The sequence below is a fragment of the Cyprinus carpio genome, chromosome A24 (genome assembly GCF_018340385.1).
Source record: "Cyprinus carpio isolate SPL01 chromosome A24, ASM1834038v1, whole genome shotgun sequence".
Lineage (NCBI taxonomy): Eukaryota > Metazoa > Chordata > Actinopteri > Cypriniformes > Cyprinidae > Cyprinus > Cyprinus carpio.
This window is the reverse complement of record NC_056595.1, coordinates 5,118,319-5,140,423: the sequence shown is the minus strand read 5'-3', so window position 1 is coordinate 5,140,423 and position 22,105 is coordinate 5,118,319. Positions and strand designations below refer to the sequence as shown.

At 33.6% G+C, this 22,105-nt stretch overlaps 2 protein-coding genes across 3 annotated transcripts; both read left to right on the top strand.

Moving 5' to 3' along the window:
• The first annotated feature begins 1,453 nt into the window (after positions 1-1,453).
• LOC109068275 (type-1 angiotensin II receptor A-like) lies at positions 1,454-12,886 on the top strand. 2 transcript variants are annotated; one of them, XM_019085124.2, is made up of 3 exons: positions 1,454-1,942; positions 10,033-10,100; positions 11,588-12,886. In XM_019085124.2, exon 3 carries the CDS (start codon positions 11,696-11,698, stop codon positions 12,671-12,673), a length of 978 nt encoding a protein of 325 aa, XP_018940669.2. In that variant the 5' UTR covers positions 1,454-1,942; positions 10,033-10,100; positions 11,588-11,695; the 3' UTR covers positions 12,674-12,886. The 2 variants fall into 2 exon arrangements, with proteins under 2 accessions (XP_018940669.2, XP_018940668.2); XM_019085123.2 differs by lacking the exon at positions 10,033-10,100.
• A 219-nt stretch (positions 12,887-13,105) lies between these two features.
• LOC109051051 (carboxypeptidase B-like) lies at positions 13,106-20,415 on the top strand. Its single transcript, XM_042714076.1, has 11 exons — positions 13,106-13,262; positions 13,366-13,441; positions 14,871-14,995; positions 15,517-15,616; positions 15,711-15,812; positions 16,151-16,265; positions 16,413-16,513; positions 18,588-18,678; positions 18,874-19,076; positions 19,241-19,355; positions 20,180-20,415. The coding sequence occupies exons 1-11, from the start codon at positions 13,198-13,200 to the stop codon at positions 20,320-20,322; spliced, it is 1,236 nt and encodes a 411-aa protein (XP_042570010.1). The 5' UTR covers positions 13,106-13,197; the 3' UTR covers positions 20,323-20,415.
• Positions 20,416-22,105: the final 1,690 nt, after the last annotated feature.

Genomic DNA, 22,105 nt, shown 5'->3' with positions numbered 1-22,105 from the left:
TAGTTAAACTTGATGAATACAGTCTACATTAACATTTGAGTGGATGGAATACAAGTACTTATCTGCCCACAACGGTGTAGAAAATACAAAAAAATATCCAAATTATTTCATGCACTTTTGTGTTAATTTTATGGTGGAATTTATTTCTTAATAATAATAATAATAAGGATTAAGCATACCATTTACATGTGTTGGCAAATATTTAAGCGAGTGCCTTATCAAATCTCTGTTAAGCAAACTTGTCATTGTTTGAGCCATTGACCTCATTGCTTGTTTCCTTTTTTACTTATATGTTATCAGTTAAATCCACACCACACAGACAAGTTAAGAGAGATAAGTTTGCATCCAACTACACTCATGAGGGGATGTGAAAAACATTTGGGAAGGTGATAAAACCAACCTTCACATCCTTGCAGAATTTGTTTTGGCTGGGTTTAATGCAAATCACCAGTTTCCCATAATGCAATTGTTTGTTATATGGAGCTGCATTTTCTCAAGGTTTGCCATTTTCACTGTTGATATACCTGTGTAATCTGCTCTGATGCTGTGCCTTGGAAAATGGCCAGACACTACTGATGTAAAACAATAAGATAATCTTATTGCACATTTAGTGCATAGACTCTGCATAGACATTATCGTTTTCAAGTTTCAAAAAGTAAATAAAGGCATTTTAAACAATTCATACAAATTGAGTGGTCAAAGTGTATTGAAGAGACATGATTGCCCAATATGATACAGATTACATTATGTTTTTGTTCACACATGAACACTGATCAACACACATACTGTAGATAGAGCACATCAAATATGATTAATTGGAAGATCAAACATGCACGCTTGACGTGCAATTTCTCAACTGCACTATTTTTTTATGTCTTTATGTACTTTTTGAAGCTTTAAAACATTAAATTATAAGCCCTTTACTGGATGAAAAAATACAGAATATTACAAAATCTCTTCATTTTTGTCTCAAAGAAAAACAACAGTCTTAAGAATTTGGAACAACGAGAGTGTGAGTAAATGATGGGTCAATTATAGGTGAACTTACTCTTTAGTTTTTTACTAAAAAAGAGAGGCAACAACATGTTTCACTTTGTCTTATCAAGTTGTTTGGTAATGAAAATAAGATAAAATGAAGTGAAATTACCACTGATATATATGAAATAGATAGTTAAGCAAAAAAATAGAGGTAAACTGGATTTGAACTGGCATGAAAGAACTTCCACCAACTGCAGGATCAGATCAGATGATCTGACCTCACAGGTCAGTACATCTAGCTTTCTCACAAGTTCTTCATGTTCTTTCTCATGTCTACACGTAGCCTGCTCCAACCTACCCAACAGACTTCTGCTTTCCTTCGTTGTTTTCCTTTCCTAACTCTTCTAGTTTGTAGACTCTGTTTGTCATTCAACAAGTGACATAATGGCCACATAGTGCAGTGTTTGTACTCAAATGTATTTTTATGTGACTGACAGAGGAGTCTGTAACAGAAAAAAAGTCACATTTGATCTTGAAGGATGGAAGAGGAACATTAGACAACCAATTTCCTCTTCATATCTGATGTCTGATGTTGGTGACAGTGCTATTAATATATCTTTGGGGAGGCCAATTAGAGATGTCATGATTTGCCATCGCACGATTCATGGCATGGGAGGACGACATGAAATAACTGACCGCTGAGCTGGAGATGTGCTTCTCAGATGGGAGGAGTGTTAATGCTGAGTAGGTGTATAATAGGGGCGCAGGTCTTAACAAGCAGATTATGTGGAAGTGCATGAGACGTGAGCCATGTTTTCATCAGTGGGGGGTGGACATGCTGTGTGTTTGTACATGCTGATGTGTGTGTAAGTGTCAAGCGCTTTGACTGTTTCTCGTCTTGTTTGACCAGTCCATGCAGCTTGGCTCACACTCTGAAACTGAGATTTCTTATCCACTGCATCAGGTAGGACCAGTTCTGGTTTATTTAGAGTCTTAAATGTGTTTAAATGTCAGTGTAAGCATGTAAATTGCACTAAAAGCTAATCCTGTTTATTGAGCAGGTTTGAATACCTATCCATTCATTTGGATACAAAACTAAATTCATGAATGCAGCACAGATCTAAAATCCTTATTCAGATGCTTTATTTGGTAACCATTTGTAAAATCATGCATTTTTAATGCTAAATGCTATTATTTTCTTTGCATAGATAAGATTTTGCAATAAATATGAAAATAAATCATTTAATTAAAACATCTCTTCCCACAACAAACATGAATAATATCTTAAACTTTGCAGTTTTTGTAAGCTTTTATTAAGCTTTTTTTTTATTTATTTATTTATTTATTTATTTATTTATTTATTTAGTTTTATTTTATTTATTTATTTATTTATTTATTTATTTATTTTTTAAGAGAAGTGTGTTATTATTTGTGGTTGTGTTTTTAGCATGGTGGATGATAAAATGGTTAAAAAAAACAAACAAACAAACAAACAGATTAGCAATAACCATACAAAAATGTAATGTATGACATTTATTGCCCTATATCAAAAATGTTACCTATAATGCAATATATAATTTTTACAAATATAAATTATCTGGGCAGATGACGATAGGATTATAAAATAAATAAATTTCACATTACAATTTGTAAAAACACATATAATAAATAATAAATTATTTTTTATGGTATTTTACATGAAGATACTATATGTGTCAACCGCATATATTTTATTTATATATTCAATATATTAAACAACATTTATACAAAAATGTGTGTCTATGGTTTATTACTACATTTTATAATAAATACATGTCTATATTTTATATCTACTCATATAATATCAACATGTATTGACAGGTTTTAGTATATACATAGTTAATACACTGTAAAAAAAAAAAAAAAAAAAAAAAAAAAACACCCCCTCCCCCCATGGTTGCTTGAGCAAACACCACTTTATAAAATGTAAAAGTCTACTAATTAATATTGATATTAAGAAATTATATTGTATATGGGGTTATTTTGTTTAATACAACCAAGATTGTATTCACCTTTATGAAAAAAGCCATGCTGAGTGATTCCTTTGACTTTTGTTGAATGTATGAACTGCTTAAAGATATGATTGTTACAAAATTATAATATTTTAGTAAAAGGCTGTTACGAGACTCATAGCACTTGGTTTAGTCTGGTGCATTGTTCACATTAAGCTGCGCATACAGTAAAGTATGGCATGGCTCATTTAAGAAGACCGACATTAACACACACACATTTACCTTACAATCTGAATGAGGACATACCATGGTCAAGTTCATTGCTGTTCTAGTCATGTACACATACTGTTAAAGAAAACAATATTTGTTTTTGTTATAGGAACAAAATCTAACTGCACTGTTCTTTATCTTACAAACAGAATGAGCCACGACTGACTCAGTGCTATTGCTTCACTGTAACAATAAACTACATAAAAAAAAATTAAATTAAAAAAAAGATTAGGGAAGTATATAGTGTACACATAATGTGTACTGTGAAAAATACAGTAAGACCATACTTAGATTAAAAAAGACGAATGGAAAGTGACAGGTGACTGTGTGATTGTTTAGTCAAAAAATAAATAAATGTTTAAAAATCAATTACTCAGTTTATTTCAACAGTCCTATGTTAGCATGTTGCTAAGCTAATAGCATGATCCTTTAATAGGCATAAAAATATGATATGAATTCAGCTTTACGCCGTAAAACTCAGAGTCCAATAGTCCAAGTACCCCAAATCCACTTAAGACACAGTCTTAACATAGAGGCTAAGTTAATGCACCTGGCCACTGAACTCATTTATTTTCAGTGACAGCTGGAGACTTTCACAGACGTGCGTTCAGTAATCATTGCTGACCGGATGTGGCCATATTCAGTGACACAACAAAATTACAGCTACTGTAAGTCGAGTCTCTGCAAGTTAGAGTTGGAATTAGCCATTTTTATCAACTTTTTATCATCTTTTACACATAACAAATAACATCATAACATCCATTCAGGATAAAACACAAAGGGGAAAAAAAGGAAAAAAAAGAGATATATAATCAATTTACATATTCCAATAAGAGACAGAAGGGGAATATATATATATATATATATATATATATATATATATATATATATATATATATATATATAATATAATATTATATATATATAATATATTATATATTCCAAACAGATTTGAAAGAGGTTTTGCTATGCAATCAATAATTTTACTATATATTAAGGAAACAGATGGTCAACCAAAAGATGGTGTAATACAATCTCGCACAGGATGAGAGGAAATAGGAGATGTCCAAGGAACTCCAAATGCTTTGAGAGCAGAAGGTAACAGCCAATTGTAACGACAAAGGATAGAAAGTCCCACCTTTCTATTAAAAGTGTCAATGCAGTATAAATGGATGTAGAATGTCTGGATTACATTCATACGATACAAATTCATACTACATAGAACATACTGTACTTTTTTTTTTAACATTGTGAAGTAAGTACAGTTGCAATCAAAATTATTCAACCCCCTTGACCTGCAAGGCATTTTGCTGTGGCGAACAAAATTATATGAAAACAATTTAACAAAGGCATCAGTAAAGTATTAGAGAAAGTTTGTTAATACACTTTTGAGTGATTCTGAGAATGGAACATTGATGAATTAAGATTAAATTCAAAACGGCTATAAACATTCATGTTCAAAATTATTCAACCCCCCCAAACTCAAATTTTGTGCAGAATCTTTTATTCTTTAAAATCACCAATAAACACTGTCTGTAAGTGTTTTGAAGCTTCTGACACCTCTCACTATGGTCTTGGCCCATTCCTCGCCTGAAAAAGCTTCCAGATCACTGATAATCTTTGGTTTTCACATTGGCACTGCTTTCTTTAAATTCAACCAGATATTTTCAATGAGAATTAAATCTGGAGACTGAACAGGCCACTCAAGTACATTCTATGACTGATCCCTGAACCAAGCAGAAGTTGATTTGGATGTGTACTTTGGGATGACGGTCCTGCAGGAAAGCCCATTGATCATCAGCTTCAGTCTTTGCACCAAAGGCATCACAATTCTTGTCAAAATGGCCTGATACTTCAAAAAATCCATGATGTCCTTGATACGTTTATGATTTCCACTTCCTGCTACAGTAAAGCAACCCCATAACAGGACTGATCCACCTCCAAGTTTGATGATGGAGATGGTGCTCTTCTGCTTATGAGCTTTGCCTGTTTTGCAGCAGACATACCGCTGGTCCATGGGTCCAAAAAGTTTCAGTTTGGTCACGTCACTCCATAAAACATTCTTCCAGAGCTCCACCGGTCTACACAAATGAATTTTATCAAGTTCAAGCCTGCCTTTATTTCTTCTTGATCTAGAGTGGTATTCAGCAGGATGTCTCAACATGAAGGCCATACTTGTCTATTGTTCTTCTTACACACTGCATTGAAATGGTTTTCCTCCTTTAATCAGGTCATCTTGCAAGTCTTTGGCTTAACATTGCAGATATTTTTCAGTTGCTCTGATTAAAAATTTTATGATATTGTGCTTTTTCTTCAACACCATCAAAGGTTTTCTGGTACAACACACTTTAAGCTAAGAAATAAGGCTGAGAGCTGTGTCTCATTAAAAGTGAACTTTTAATGTCTTGGAAATCTTCATATAGCCTTGGCCTTTTTAAAGTAATAAAATATGTATTCTCTTTAGCTCTCTGTTGACATTTTTGCTACTCAACTTCAGCACATGCATGGGCTAAATGTAAGTATGTGTAACAGCTCAAGCTAATTCTGTTTTTAATAGAGTTTCTAAAGGCTTAATTGTGTTTTATTCCCCACCATGCACATATGTGATTTAAAAACAGAAATGTTGAATAGGGGTTGAATAATTATGACATAGCAGTTTTATTAAAATATCTTAAAACTAAAAATATTACATTATATATTGACGATATCACTTTTAATATGTGAGTGAACTGTTATAGATGCAATTTTTATTTTATCCTGGATCTTCAGAAAAGCTTGTATTTGTAAAGTACTGCAGTCTCTGAGGTGTTGAGTAATTTATTACAACAACATTAATTAAAAAAACAACATAAAAAATATAATAACAACTATCTTCAAAAAAAAATACTTTTTTTGATAACTGACATAAATACTGATTTAGATCAGATAATTTATATGTATTACACTTATTTATTTTTAAACTATAGTTTTCAGTATTGAGCTTTCCCTTGCAAAAAAAATAAAAAATTACAATTTAGTATACTTTGAAAGAGTACATATTACAAAATAATATACTTTAAAACAATATACTTAAATGTGAAAATGTAATGTTTTCGGACACTTAATTACATGTTAATTTCAATTAAATGAAAATGTATTATTGTAAATGCAATCAGTTGAACTTAAGAGTCATTTTGGCCTCATTTAAGTAAGACTTAAATACATGTTTATATGTCATTTCATAATTACTTTGAAATATGGTTAATGTACTGCTGAATCTGAAAGCATTAATGGTCAACTAAAATATAATTTAATGTCATTTCTATTAAACTTTGGGTAACACTTTATTTTAAGGTGTTCGTGTTACACGTGTAGGTACTATTATAATTACAGTTAATTAAACATAATTGCATGCAAGTAACCCTAAGCCAAACCCAAATCCTAAACCTAACTATATAATAAGAAAATCTAGTTAATTAATATTACTCAGTACTTATATGTACAGTATAATTACACTGTAACAAGGACACCTTAAAATAAAGTGTAACCAAACTTTGTATTTCTAGTATTTAAATATAATTACATTTGTAATTAATTTGAAATTTAGTACAGTGCTAGTATATTAACGTCAATGGAATAAAACACTACAGTTAAAAGTAAATTTGACAAATTATTAAATACAACACACAAAAAAACAAAAAATACTTACAACCATGACAATTTTAAATTAAATGCAATTTAAAAATAATATTAAAATTAAAATAAATAAATAAAACTGTCCCCTATTTAAGTACACTTATATCATCTGCAAGTACAGATTTTGCACATTCTGCACAATTATATATATATATATATATAATATATATATATATATATATTTGATTATTATTATTTGATTTGATTATTATTATTATTATTATATTTTTATTCTTTTTTTTTTAACATAGGGTTCACAGTGCATTTTGGATTGTCTTCTGCACAAATGATACATGCGATGCTACCTTTGAATTTGGCACCGTAATTACGCTGTCCACTTTTCAGAACAGCCTCAGGAACTTATGATGCCTTACAATGCGGCCTCTTTAGGCAACTCACTATATTTTAGCACAACGTGATTGTGCTATCTCTAATTGTTAAAAACATTATCATCTCTTCAGCTCAGGAAAACCCAATGTTTTATTGAGCTGCAGTCTTAAGGCTAATATTTGTTGTCCACAACTCCCATAGCGGCAGCTAGCATCTATCTGATGAGAACTTAAAGACGATAACAGAAGCTAAATTGCCATGTTGGGCTTTCGTTTGTGCTCGGTTAAACAAAATGTTCGACAGATGTCCGTGTCATTCCATCTGTTGTTAATCCAAACAGCCTTTTTCTTTAAAAGCCCAGTCAACAGAAATATATAAACCCCGTCTCTGTCATCCCGGTGGGACAGGAGAGAAGATGAGTGTTTTTTTTTTGTTTGTTTTTTTTTAATGGACACCGTAGTGCTGATGAAATTTCCATGTGGTACCTCTCAGAAGTGAGAGAAGAGCAGACTGAGTGAATCTGTAACCAGATCAAAGACTTTTAGTGGGCAATCTAACGCTCTGTCAGATGGTGGTGCTCTCGCTACACTTCTGATTAAACAGAGTTCATTTTAGATGTGTTATTAGGCAAAGTAGCAAGCAAATAGTTGAATCCCATTAAATTACACTTGACCTCAAAATCAATCTCAAAATAAAAAGAAGAAATGATACCACACATCCATGATTTTCAGCGTTTATTTATTTATTGCTCATTTTTTTAAGAGCATGATGTCTTAGATAAAAATACCATTTGGGAAACTATTATAAAGGTGCATTTCTGCCTTTTACAGTCTCCATTTAAAGTTTCCATTTGCTCTCCTTTTTATGCAATAGCCGTCTGGGAGAAACAATTAAGATAGTAATTATTATCTTGCTCAAGGGTAGTTACTTTGATGCTGTGTGTTCCTATTTTGTGCTCTTTTGTTTGTGTACGGTGTGTTCAAGTTCTCCTGGGCAGTTGGTATTTACGAGTTGGAAAGTCGTAATTATAACATCAAGTCACTATGTTCACAACAAGATGGTGATGCATCTTTTTCCAAGAAGATTCAAAAACTGCTCCTACAAAAAAAGAAAAAAAAAAAAATTTTTAATCAATTTATTTATTCCTAATCAATTTATTCCATGCCTTTGTTGGTGAGTTCAACTCATAAATACGATCTTTCTGATATGACTTGCAACAATATTTGTTGCAGGTATTTAATGAATCTTGATTCTCAGTAATGTGTCTCAATAATCATGTTATCAAAGTGAAGCCAGAAAAAAAAAAAAAAAAAAAAAAAAAAGGCATGGGAACACATGCACAACTAAAAGTGAGCTAGTCTTGAGCATTTAGCTTCTGTGTTCCCTGTACAGTCAAATTTACAGCCGCCTACTGTTACACTCATTTAAAAAAGAAAACAGGACTAAATCAAATGGTGACATGTGTGGAACTGCTTTACTGCACCAGGCCTGAGGAGGAGAAATGCAGGGGTGATATTTCATATATCCTGTTACCCTTGGCACCCCAATGTTGTGCTCCTCTCGCAATGAATGCCACATCTGCAACTGATATGGATGTTGCTTTTACTGAAGAATGCATGCTTTTAAAAACGTCTCGACTGTGAAACCAAAGAAACCCACATTCACTTGACATATAAATGAAACTGCTTTAAATGTGAGGCGAGTAAATGAAGAATTGTATGGTCACATAGTGATTAATGGGATTTTTTTTTCTGAACAAAGTAATTTAATACAATTATTTTTTTTATAACATGTTTCTGAAAGAATCAAGAATTCTCTAAAAATAAACTAAAAATTACTATTAAATAACAAATATATAATTAATGTAGGAAACAACACAAATCAGAATTAGATTAAAATTGAATTTTGAATTCAATTACTGATTCCTATTTTTCAAATTAAATTGTAATTTTACTGCTTCCTATTTTAATTTGAATGCAAAAATGAAAGTCTGCGTAACTGTGTGGCATAAAGTAAGCTATGACATTACAAAATTTAATTTAAAAAAATAATCTATTACATACAAAAAATTAAATTACAAAAAAAAAATAGTCTATACAAATAAATATACAAAATTATACAATTAATTATATTATAATTAAAATAATCTATAATTCTTAAAAATAGACCTTAACAGGGAATGTAATTATTTGTTTGCAAAATTAGTTGAAATCAGTTATGACCAGTTGTTATCAGTTGATGACCTTTCTTTGACTCACAGTACAAAAAGTAAATTCCTCTTTCTGTGAGGTTGAAATGGAAGGGAACTGGTTAATAAAAGCACAACCCTAGTTTGTATTTGGATTTTGCTTAAATTTGCAGCTGAAACCATGTAGTGTGCCCCCTTGTGGCAAAATGAAGCTCATTTTGCCATAGTTAATTAAGTATGCAGAATACCTTTCATTTATTATAGTTTTAGACATTAATAAACAAAGTTCTAAATGGATAATTTTTCCTCATTCTATCCTGGTAGCAGCAAGCTCATTTTTTTAACCACAAACAGGTTTGATTTTCTCACAGGCACTTTCAACAGCCTAGACCCCTAGTGACCTGTTTATTTAGGTGCGTGCTGATTAGAAATTCTCATGCTGAGCTCCTTTCAGCACATTGTCAAAACAACACAACAATGCTCTAATGCACTCTCTCTCTCTCTCTCTCTCTCTCTCTCTCTCAATCTCCCTCTCTCTCTCTCTCTCTCTCTCTCTCTCTCTCTCTCTCTCTCAATCTCCTACATCAATTAATGGTGCAGTTAGAAAAGCACGTTTACTGCCATGCCACCTTCATGAGCACAAGTTCTGCTGTAGCTTGCACTTGCAGGTAACAGTTTCCATCCATCTGCTTATGTTCAACACACACTTTGAAAACAGGGCACCCTGACTTTGAGCAATGCATTTCCATGACATTTACATTTGTTTGTGACCAATTTTGAAGTGGATTTCAATATGTATGCACAAATGTCTCAAGAAAAAGACACATTGCAAGATCTCAATGTAACTTTCAGAGCCTCCATGCTCCCTTCAGTCGAGAGGACAAGATTCAAAACTCATTATTGAGATATGGGACAAAACTATTTCCTAATATGCTATTAATTTTAAATAGCTGCATTTTCTCTTTATAACTAGAACAGGCTTAACACAAAAGGACAATTTAAATGTTTATGTGGCATAATCTACATAACCAAATGGTCACCAAAGCACAACTAAATATAAATACATATGTGATGTGCAAATTCTGTCAACTGAAAATGAAACAATTATTCTCTAATTCATTAAATGTATTTATTTATTGAGCTAGCTAGCTTTTTAGCATCTGACCAAATTGACCCATAACCTACTGAGTGATGGTCAAGAAAAAAAACTGATTCTCATTTGAGAAAATGTAAAAAGCATGAGGTTTTACTAATGTAAATTAATACCTCTGAACTTAAGTAGTATCTAGCCAATTAAATAATTATCAGAGTAAAACTGCTACATATAAAGTGAATATCCATTGAATTTATTTGTGGGCCATTCAGAATTGAATTAAAATGTAATCAAGAATGCATTCTGAATTCCATTTCAATTCCTGAATTTTCCATTCAGATTTAAAATGTGCAGAAATGTATATAAAATGAAATTTGTTGAAACTGGGGAAAAAAGTCCTTAGGCAGGCAGACAAATAGATAACTTTTGCAAAAACCTACTGATGTTACTAGGCTTTGGGTCTGGACAATCTAGCAATCACTTTAGCACTGGTTCAAAGATGAATGTCAATCCCCATTGTATCTCTGGTCTGCGTAATGCCACAAGCTCCAAAAACATTTCAACATCCACTGTTAAGACATTTTAAGTGCAAAAGGCATAGCTGAAATTCTGTATTTATCTCTGATTTGGGATTTTGAATAGGTACTACAAAATATTTTTTGATCAGCCAACAACTTACTTGACCAATGCTCTAACAAAGCACAGTTCTGTTAAACATTACTGTATTAGTAACAATGCTTATTAATTGAGGGGCAACAGACAGACAGACAGACAGACAGATTCCCTGAACTTTTTAAAATGTTTTCCATGACCGTAAGGAACATTTTTAAGGGGTTCCAGGTGGACAGATAAGTGCAATTTCAAAGGGCTGAGTCATCAAGCATCTGTTTTTAATGGCATCTTATTTAGCAGAAGTAGCATGATCGGTGAGGACAGTTTTAATCTGTAGGCCTTAATGGGAGGGCATAGCAGGAGCTCTTTCATGCTCATGCATCACAGCCTGTGTTTATGATGCCTCTTCCTCTGAACTGTGGCTAACGTTTTTGTTGCTCTCCTTTATAGGTGTCAGTGAAGCCTTTACCCCGAAGCTGGTGTTGGTTAGTGCAGATACACCCTGTGGATAGCCGAACCCATTTGTAGTCAAATAATCACCACAACTGGGGACCAAAAATGGAGAACAGAACATCAGGAATGAGCAAGGGCCTCCATGTGAACTGCAGTATGTCTGGAAGACACAGCTTCATCTTCACCTTCATCCCTGTTGTCTACGGATGCAATTTCATCATCGGGATGATTGGCAATAGCATGGTGGTAGCTGTCATCTACCGCTACATGAAGCTGAAGACAGTAGCAAACGTGTTTGTGCTCAATCTAGCTATATCAGACCTCACCTTCCTTATCACGCTACCTTTGTGGGCCACTTTCACAGCTATGGGTTACCATTGGCCGTTTGGCACCTTCCTGTGCAAGGCAAGTGCCGGATTGGTCATCTTCAACCTCTACACTAGCATATTCTTCCTCACCGCTCTTAGCATTGACCGATATTTTGCGATCGTACATCCGGTGCGCTCCAGACGCCAGCGCACACTTTTCTACGCTAACCTGACGTGTGTACTCATATGGCTGTTTGCCTTGCTCCTCAGTGCACCTACAGCGTTAAGCCGGGATGTGTACGACATTGGGAACTCCACATTGTGCGCTGTGTGGCACCGCAGTGAGCAGATTAACTTGCTTGTTACCCTTAGCGTGCTAAAAAGCGTGCTAGGTTTCCTTGTGCCTTTCCTCGTCATCATCACCTGCTATTGTCTGATCGGTCGGGCACTTCTGGGTTCCAGGGGTCTGTTGAGGAAAAGCATTCGCTCTCGGGAAGACGAAACTCTACGTATGATAGCCGCTACAGTGCTTGCTTTCTTTGTTTGTTGGGCTCCTCACCAAGCTTTCCACTTCATGGAGCTGCTGGCCACGCTTGGTGTGATGGAAAACTGCCAAACACTGGATGTTATTGACACAGCCATGCCGTTTTCCATCTGCATTTCCTATTTAAACAGTTGTGTAAACCCCATTCTTTATGGCTTTGTTGGACACAATTTTCGCAAGAACCTACTGAGGTTACTTGGATGTGGGTCTGGACAATCTAACATAAACTAACTTGTTTTAGATTGCTGAATGTTTTCTGTTTTGCTGCATAATTTCTGATGTCACAAAAACATGTAATAACATAAAAAGTGTTTTTTTTTTTTAGGTATAAAATTTAACTTTTAAAATACATGAATTTCTTTTTCTCTCTTATATGTTCATTACATGTTTTGAATTCATCTACTGCTGTTTGTATGTTCAGTGTATGTGTATAGGACTACTCAAATAAAAGCCAGTTTTTTTTTTTTTTTTTTTTATATATATATTTTTTTAAATGATGGCCCCGTTAAGTTTGTTTTTTCTTTGTTAACATTTAAACATCAGCCTTTTAGCAGATTAATGATTAAAATATTTTTATTTGAAGCTGTTGTCATCTCAAATCATAGCTAAAAATATCTAATAAAGCATGTGCAACAGATGAATAATACATGATGCATAATGAAGGCATTCTCTGGAGAAGGTCAGGACTGGGTGGCCCTTGAAGGCCTGGAATTATAAAAAGAGATTTGTGTCAGGGGTTTGAACATGCAGGCAAAATGAGGGTCCTTTTGCTCTTGGGATTGGTGGCTGTTGCTCTCTGTGAGCCGATCAGATTTGTGGGGTAACTTCTTAAAAATATTTATCTTTAACCTGAAAGATTACAGCATGTTGAGATAATATCTAAGATATATACTGTACATATATGTCCCTCCGTGCTTCTCTAGAGACAAGGTCCTCCGTCTGACACCTGGATCCGAGGAAGATGTGACAATAATCAGGGAAATAGGCCACAAAATTAAGGTAAAATTATTTGTTTTTATTTAAGATAGAAAATATGGCCTAATTTACTTATTTATTTATCTTTATTTATTTAATTATTTTGTATAGAAGCACTGAACAGAAAGGTAATACAGTGTGTGTGTGTGTGTGTGTGTGTGTGTGTGTATTATATATATTTCATTTTATTATTATTATTTGTTTGAAAATTATTATTATTATTATTATTATTATTATTATTATTATTATTATTAACAATAATAATATCATTAACAAAACAACAACAACAAAAATAATAATAATAATAATAATAATAATAATAATAATAATAATAATATCTAACAATTATCATTTCAGTCACCAAATGGCAATTCTTAAAAGATATCAGAATTTCTGATGTATAGTAATGTAATTATAGAACTACAAGAGGTTTTTGCAAATACAAATTGAAATATTAAATACAAAATGCAGTGTTACATAGTCTTTTCATACAGCAAACCTTTCAACTGCATGAACATACCTCAGGTTACATGTTTTACATGATATTTGTTGTGTGACAAGTGAAGCTATTTTTAGTAGTTTTGTTGTATTATGGAAGACCAAGAATAAAAAAAGGCATCAGTGATTGAATCTTACACACACACACACACACACATACAGTTTAGGTCAAAAGACAAAAAAGGCATCAGTAATTGAATCTTACACACACACACACACACAGTTTAGGTCAAAAGTTACATAGACCCCTGCAAAATCACACACACACACACACACACACACACATACAGTTTAGGTCAAAAGTTACATAGCCTCTGCAAAATGTTTATAATTTTGCCAAAATACAAGTGATCATAAAAAATAAATAAAATGCATGTTATTTTGTATTTAGTACTGACCTGAATACAATATTTCAAACACAGGATGTTTACATGTAGTCCACAAGAGAACATATTAGTTAAATCTATAAAAATTACCCTGTTCAAAACTTTACATATGCTTGATTCTTAATACTGTGTTGTTACCTGGATGATCCACAGTTTTTTTTTTTTTTTTTTTTTTTTTTTTTTTTTTTTTTGTGATAGTTGTTCATGAGTCCCTTGTTTGTCCTGGATAGTTAAACTGCCCACTGTTCTTCAGAAAAATCCTTGGCCCACAAATTCTTTGTTTTTTCATTATTTTTGTGTATTTGAACCCTTTCCAACAATGACTATAATTTTGAGATCCATCTTTTCAAAATGAAGGACTCTTAACTATTACAGAAGGTTCAAACGCACATGGACACTAATGTGAACATTAAACCAGAATCAAGTATTACTAAGAGCTGTTTTACAATGCACTTTTCTAAGACACTGCTTCTTTGTTCTAAACAATGTTTGTAGTGATTAGATTTTTATTAAGACACATGATTGCACGTCCACTATTTCAGTAAGTGTACAAGTTCCACCCTCTGCAGGTGGACTTCTGGAAGCCTGATAGTCCTGACCTTGTGACCATTGGCATGAATGTTGACATTCACGTTCCTGCAGCCCAGCTTGACATGGTCTTCACCATTTTACAGCAAAGTGGCATGGAAGTTAAGTAAGTATTTGACTATACACACAAGTGGCATTAGACTTTGAAATGAATACAGCATGTGGGTGCTCTACCCTGGCACTTGTGTCTTATGGTTCAAAATGAATATCATGAAATAACCAGGCGTATCTCATGGCAATTCATACATATTTTACGAGGTAGCTAATTCATATAAATTCGTACGTCCTCATTCGTACAAATTGATACAATTTGTGCTGAATCGTACGTATTTTACAAGTTGCACAATTCGTATGAATTTATATGAATGGCCTACACCTAATCCCGACCCTAAACCTACCCATCACTGGTGTCTAGAAAAATCACACATAATCGTACGAGTGAGGTTGTACGGATTAGTATGAATTAGCCACCTCGTAAAATACGTACAAATTGGTCGTGAGATAGTGTTGGAAATAACATGTCATATACATGGCACCCCAAGTTACTGGTAATCTATGTTAAATATTCTTGGGATATTTTTTTAGCTAGAGTAAAGTTTGAAAAATAAGCCACTATTGTCTTTGCAGGGTCATGTTTGAAAATCTTCAGGAGGCTGTGGAGACTCAGATGGACAACAAGATGGCAACAAAGGCCCATGACTATACAAAGTACAACAACTGGGCAACGGTATGATTGCCAGTGCACTCATAATTTCCCTACATTTTATTTTATTTTTTTCTCTGTCCCAGGTGTTTTTTATTTGTGTTTTACTCATCTACAGATTAATGATTGGGTAATCTCCATCAGCTCTGCCAATGCTGACCTGATCAGCAGGCAGGTGATAGGGAACACTTATGAGGGACGTCCCATGCACCTCCTGCAGGTAAAGCTCTGCCTCTGCAAGTCACTGAACAGAACTCTGTATACCCTTGTGTAAAAGAAGTACACTTTAGCGTTTACAGAGATATTTATTATGGAAATAACATACTTTAATAAGTGCAAAATTAATGTAATGTTTTGATTCTCTTAACTGCATGTTAATTGCAATTAAATGAAAATGTAATATCATTTTAAATTATATTAAATACGATTTGCTGATTTTTCAAATTGAATTTCAAGATTACCTGCACTGATTACCAATACAACAACACTGTTTAAAAACAATTATAAATATATTTTGTTTTGAAACTTAAAAAAAAGGTACATTTTCCTCTTCGACAGATTGGAAAGAAGACAGGCTCTGCTAAGCCAGCCATCTTCATGGACTGTGGCTTTCATGCCAGAGAATGGATTACTCACGCTTTCTGTCAGTGGTTCATAAAGGAGGTACATACATATATATATATATATATATATATATATATATATATATTTATATATAAACTGATGTCTTTTATTCAAGAGATCTATAAATCTAAACCCTTTTTTTTTTTTTTTTTTTTATTTTTTTTTTTTTTTTACTCATGTGTTAGGCTGTGTCCACCCTATGGCAGTGACCCTGAGATGACCAACCTTCTGGATAGAATGGACTTCTTTGTTTTGCCTGTCTTCAACATTGATGGCTATGAATACACCTGGACTAAAGTATGTTCATTGCTCTCATATATGTTCTAGCCACACACACACACACACACACAGAGTCAAAAGTTTGGACAAAACTTTTGTTTCTCATCTTAAATATATATATTTCAAAATTTAATATTGATTTAATATATTTAATTTGATTTAAAATGCTTATGCTTAAATGTGTTTTATTTTATTTATTTATTTATTTATTTGCACTGCTGTAACTTTTCATTGTGTCCTTTATTTGCTAATGCCACAATGATGTTAGACTTCCATCATGTGGTTCAGCATATCATCTCTGCGTTTAACATACATTTATCTGACACTGGACAAACATTTAAGATAACACTCTTGAACATTAAAGGAAGTTCAACAAAATGATTGATTCCCTTAGGTGCTCAACAAAAAAGAAGCAACTTGTAACTCACGCTAATACTAGCATCATCAAACCTTCCACCGTATGAATGTATTAATGATGCATTTAAAAGTTAATGGCCAGATGGATGTTCCCTTACAAAAAATAACCATGGTTTTGTAGTAAAAGGGAAGTAACCATGTTCTTTGGCATATTGATTACCATTTGTATAACCACAGTTTTACTACAAATACCATGGTTAAACTATGGTTAGTGTAGCAAAACCATGGTTAAATTTGTGGTTACCATGGTTTAACTACAGTAACTATGATTGTTTGGTTTTATTTGTGGTAAAACCATGTCTAATTTTAAAATTCACATTGTTGTTGCAGATGAAATATAAGACAGATAAGATTAAATAACTGTTTTTTTGTTGTTGTTGTTGTTTTGTTAATGTTGATTATTAATAACTTTTTATTCACGTTTGTAGTTTTGAAACAAATCAAAGCGAGTGAGCAATTCTGACATTATTTTTTTTATAAAAATTGTGTCCATTTCTCAGAATTTCGAGTTTAAATCACCCAATTCTGAAAAAAAAAAAAAAAAAACGTAATTTACGAGTTTGTCTGACGCAATTTTGCGAAAACGTCAAAACTGCAAGATGTAAACTCGCAATTGCAAGAAAAAAGTTATAATTGTGAGATAAAATTAATTAAACAAAAAATAATAATAATAATAATTCAGTGAAAAAAAATTCCATACATAAATTACTCACTATTCATCATTATACATCAGTTAATTTTAATGAATACAAATGATTACAAAGGATTGTGGGTGACTGAAGGTTGTGAAGGATAGATCCCATGCATCCTTCAAATTCAGCTGAATGAAGGATGTGAAACGAAGGCCCTGTGCCAAATGGCACACTTCATGTGCATTCGCAGTCTTGGGAACTTACAATGGGCACCACGTGCGCGTGTCCGTTAAGTCCAGGAGACTGCAGGGTGTCCAATTCATCATTTTAGCTTTCAAAAGTGCCTCTTTGCGGCCGTTATGGACCCTCAATGCACATTTATGTTGAGCCCGCACTAAGGCGATCTCCGCAGCAGACTTCTACCCGACAGTCAAAGCAGCATTACGTCACGAAAGTGTGGACACAAAGAAAGCCCGCAAGGGTTTAGGGTGTTATCTGGGACAGGGCCGAAAGCTGCCTTCCAAGGATCCTTCCGACTGAGACGGCCTTCAGCGACATTTGATGACATGGCAGCCGAGATATGCAGCCTTCGTAAGATGCAGCCTTCCGTTTGAGAAGCACTCTATAGAATACCCAATACATGTCAATCATATAGTTTTGAATGGGGAGAAATGCAATACTCAGTATTGCTGCTCTATCGAGGGAAACTCTGCCTTCTGAATAAAGAGAGCCAATTGCTAATCGGTAAAGTCATCGCGTCACTGCAGCTGCCATTAGAAGTCTCGGTTGTTACAGAAACAGTCAGTATTCTGAGATGTGCGCTTGTCTACGTACACCATTTGGATGACTCCTAACAAAACACAGCCTCTTTCTTAATTGTGTAGACCGATAGACCTATAAACACTTTTATTTCAGAGTAATATTTTGTATTATGTCTTAATATTAATTCTAATATCTGGGTATGACTGTGAAGTGATAATATAGTATATATATGGTGAAGAGTGAACTATTATGATCTGAAAGGTCTTGTTTTTATGCCACAGGACAGGATGTGGAGAAAGACCCGATCCAGGAACAGTGGTAGCAGCTGTATCGGTACTGACCCCAACAGAAACTTTGATGCTGGATGGTGCAGTAAGTACTTGCTTCCTATTAAAGCTAGTAAAATCAATAGTATTTTGGAAATTAAGTTGTCCACACCACATTGCTTTACTAGCTTAACCAGAAAGGAAACTTAGTAAGTGGTCCTTCATGGCATTCACAAATAATAGCATATACATATTACCCTGTTCCGTGAAATATGTTTGATGTATGCCGTTCACTTCCCAGCCACTGGAGCTTCCAGCAACCCTTGCAGTGAAACCTACTGTGGAAGCAGCATAGAATCTGAGATTGAGTCCAAGAATTTGGCCAACTTCATCCGCTCCAACAAGTCCATCATCAAGTCTTACCTGACTATCCACTCATATTCCCAGATGCTCCTTTTCCCCTATTCCTACAAATATGATCTGGCTGCTCATCACTCAGAGCTGGTACTTTTGCATTGAAGCATATTACAAAATGTTTACTGTGTTTTCATGTAATTGAATGCAGTTACATATGGCACTCATGTACAAAATGTGATAATTTATTGCCATGTGCCTTTGAGGTTTCCGACTGACATGAGTCTTAACTTATATCTTGTCTTTATTGGTAGCTGAGTGTGTCTCAGGGAGCTATTGCAGCTCTGCGCTCCCTGTATGGAACCAGATACACTAGCGGCCCTGGTGCTGTGACCATCTGTGAGTATAAAGAGTCCAAGAAAAGCTCTGGTCCAAAACCTACATGCAGTGAGCTTCCTACTTCCTTAGACTTATATCCAGCATTCTAACTAAAAAAAAAATGACTATAAAAGAAACTATCAAAAGTAAGCAACTCGCAAATTAATACTCACTCACAGATGATTCCAAAAGATGCTAGCATGTTGCTAAGCTAACAATGTAATACTCTAAGTATGCTGCAGTGATGTTTGTTTTTTTTGTTTTGTTTTTTTTGGGAGGGGGTGGGTGGAGGGGCTCTTACACATTTTGTTCAGCATGATAATCTTTAAAAATGAACAACTTTCTTTATAATACAAATCATCAAGTGTGAACCTCTAAGCATATAACAACAAAAAAGAAGTTTGATTCAAGTGTGCTATTAGTATCTGTCTTTTAAAACTAAAATAGGAAAGTATCTTTTAGTTTACTTTTTATGTACTTCTCAGAAAATGGACTTTATGTACTCCTCCAGGAATATACTTTAAAATGACATTTTAAGTATACTTGACTTATACTTACAAAAAGTCTAAATATACTTGAACTTTACTTAAGTATACTTAATAAAATAAACTTGAAGTATACTACTTTTTGGTAAGGGTAGGCTATAAACAAACTACACCAATGTTTCATGACTTTAACGTCAACATCACTAAGCTTACATCAACACTTTCAGCCTTTTTAACATTAAACATTTTCATCACCGACGATTTGAGATAGATATTCAATGTCAAACATAAACACAATCACATCTTATGCTGACACATTTCACAACACTCCTCACATCACACACCCCTCCTCTTGTCTCCTACGACTACTCTTATTACCACCTCGTCGAGTGAAATACTCCTACACCTTCGAGCTGCGTGACGAAGGTCGTTATGGATTCCTGCTGCCTGAGTCTCAGATCAAGCCCACTTGTGAGGAGACCATGCTAGCTGTCAAATACATTGCTAACCACGTACTCAACAACCCGTACTGAGAGTGAACTGTCTAAAAAAAGCTTGACTGTGGCTGTGCATTCTGTGACATCAATCTCAAAATGCCATGATCAATAAAGCAATAGAATACAGAATACTGTTTGTTGAATCATATCTGATACTAAGCACACCATGATGAAGACATCAGTTTGATAGACACAATTAATTACTGAATGTCATTAGATTACATTAAAAATATAAAACAAGTGGCACATGCTAACAAATAATACTTGAGCTTGCTTGAAAAGTGTGTTTGTGCTATATTTATTTTAAATAAACAGCACTTGATATTGTTATATAATGAAGAGAACATTCATATAGTGTGGTTAGTGTATGCAATTTGGGGTATTTTAACTGTGGAATCCACTTTCGTAATTACAGTGTATAGTTGTACACATGCATTTGTTGCTGCTTTAAAGTAATCTGACCTGTTCACACAATTTCATACCCGTTCACCAAACTTACATACTCTCTGAAAGGAGGGAGAGTGAAAAATAAACAGAAGCCGTTTGCCTTTTTAGAAGTCAGTGTACAATTAGAAATGTTTTAAAACTGATATTTCAAGGAGGAAAACATACAGTTGCTTTATGTGTTCAAATAATTTTGGGGGCTGTCATATAGACAGGTTGAATTATCAATACGCACACACAATATATATAACAAATATGGTACATAGATTTTCTTTGTCTTTTTTTTTTTTTTTTTTTTTTTTTTTTTTTTTACATTTTTCATGTGTATTGAAAAAAAAAAAAAAAAACTATACCAAGGTTGCAAACTTTATGGAAAACAAACTTTAAATGAAAAAGATCATTTAATATGTTGTCTGAAGTTGATGATTGACATTTTCTGGAGATTAAGAAGAGACCTGTTATCATCGACCAGCTAAAAATATAGACTCGGGCCCTATTACTAATATAATAATAAAAATTACCAATATCATAACACTCATTAAAAATATCTTACAACACCAAAAAAAAAAAAAACAACAAAAAATAAAAAAATAAATACACCAGATTTGTACTCTGAGAAAATACATCTGACAAAAAACAAAGACATTCAAAACATCATGTAGAGTACAAGTTCCACCACCTGAAGTATACCTTGCACATTACAAGTTCCACCACCTGATGTCTTCCTTGCACATTAGTGGTATTAAGGCAAATGTTGCCCATAATGGAACAGTTCAAATAACACACCAAGGCAAATGTTGCCCATAATGGAAAAGTTAATTTCTGTCACTGTCTATAAAACACAAGCCCCTCTCTTAGAAGCCTCTGCCCTGATTACTCTTAATTAATTTTGATTGGTAATAACATTTCAAATTTCTTAAATGTAATCAATCATTTTAATTAGATTAATAGTATATGTAATTAAATAATAGTCAGGCCGTAAGGTATATGTAATGATATGTATATTAAGTAAATTGAAGAACTGAAGGCATACCAGCATGAAGTATTACATTAAACTGAAGACTTAGTTTATAATGGCCCATAAAGGTTAAGATGAAGCATACATAAAATAAGAATAATATTAATAAAAATATCATTGGCCAGCAAATAATAAAATAAAAAAGTCCATGGAAATCATTTTAAGGGGCAATAACTGAGGAAGCCTGCCAGTGCATGTTCAGAAAATATCATTGGCCAGCAAATGCGGTCGACTAATAACGATGGCCCTCTAAAAAAAAAAATACAAAACATATAATAAAAACATTACTTAATTTCAACTTGGTGCTTTCAAGCTCGTAAAACTTATCTAGGCAAAAATAATTCGGCAAACATTATT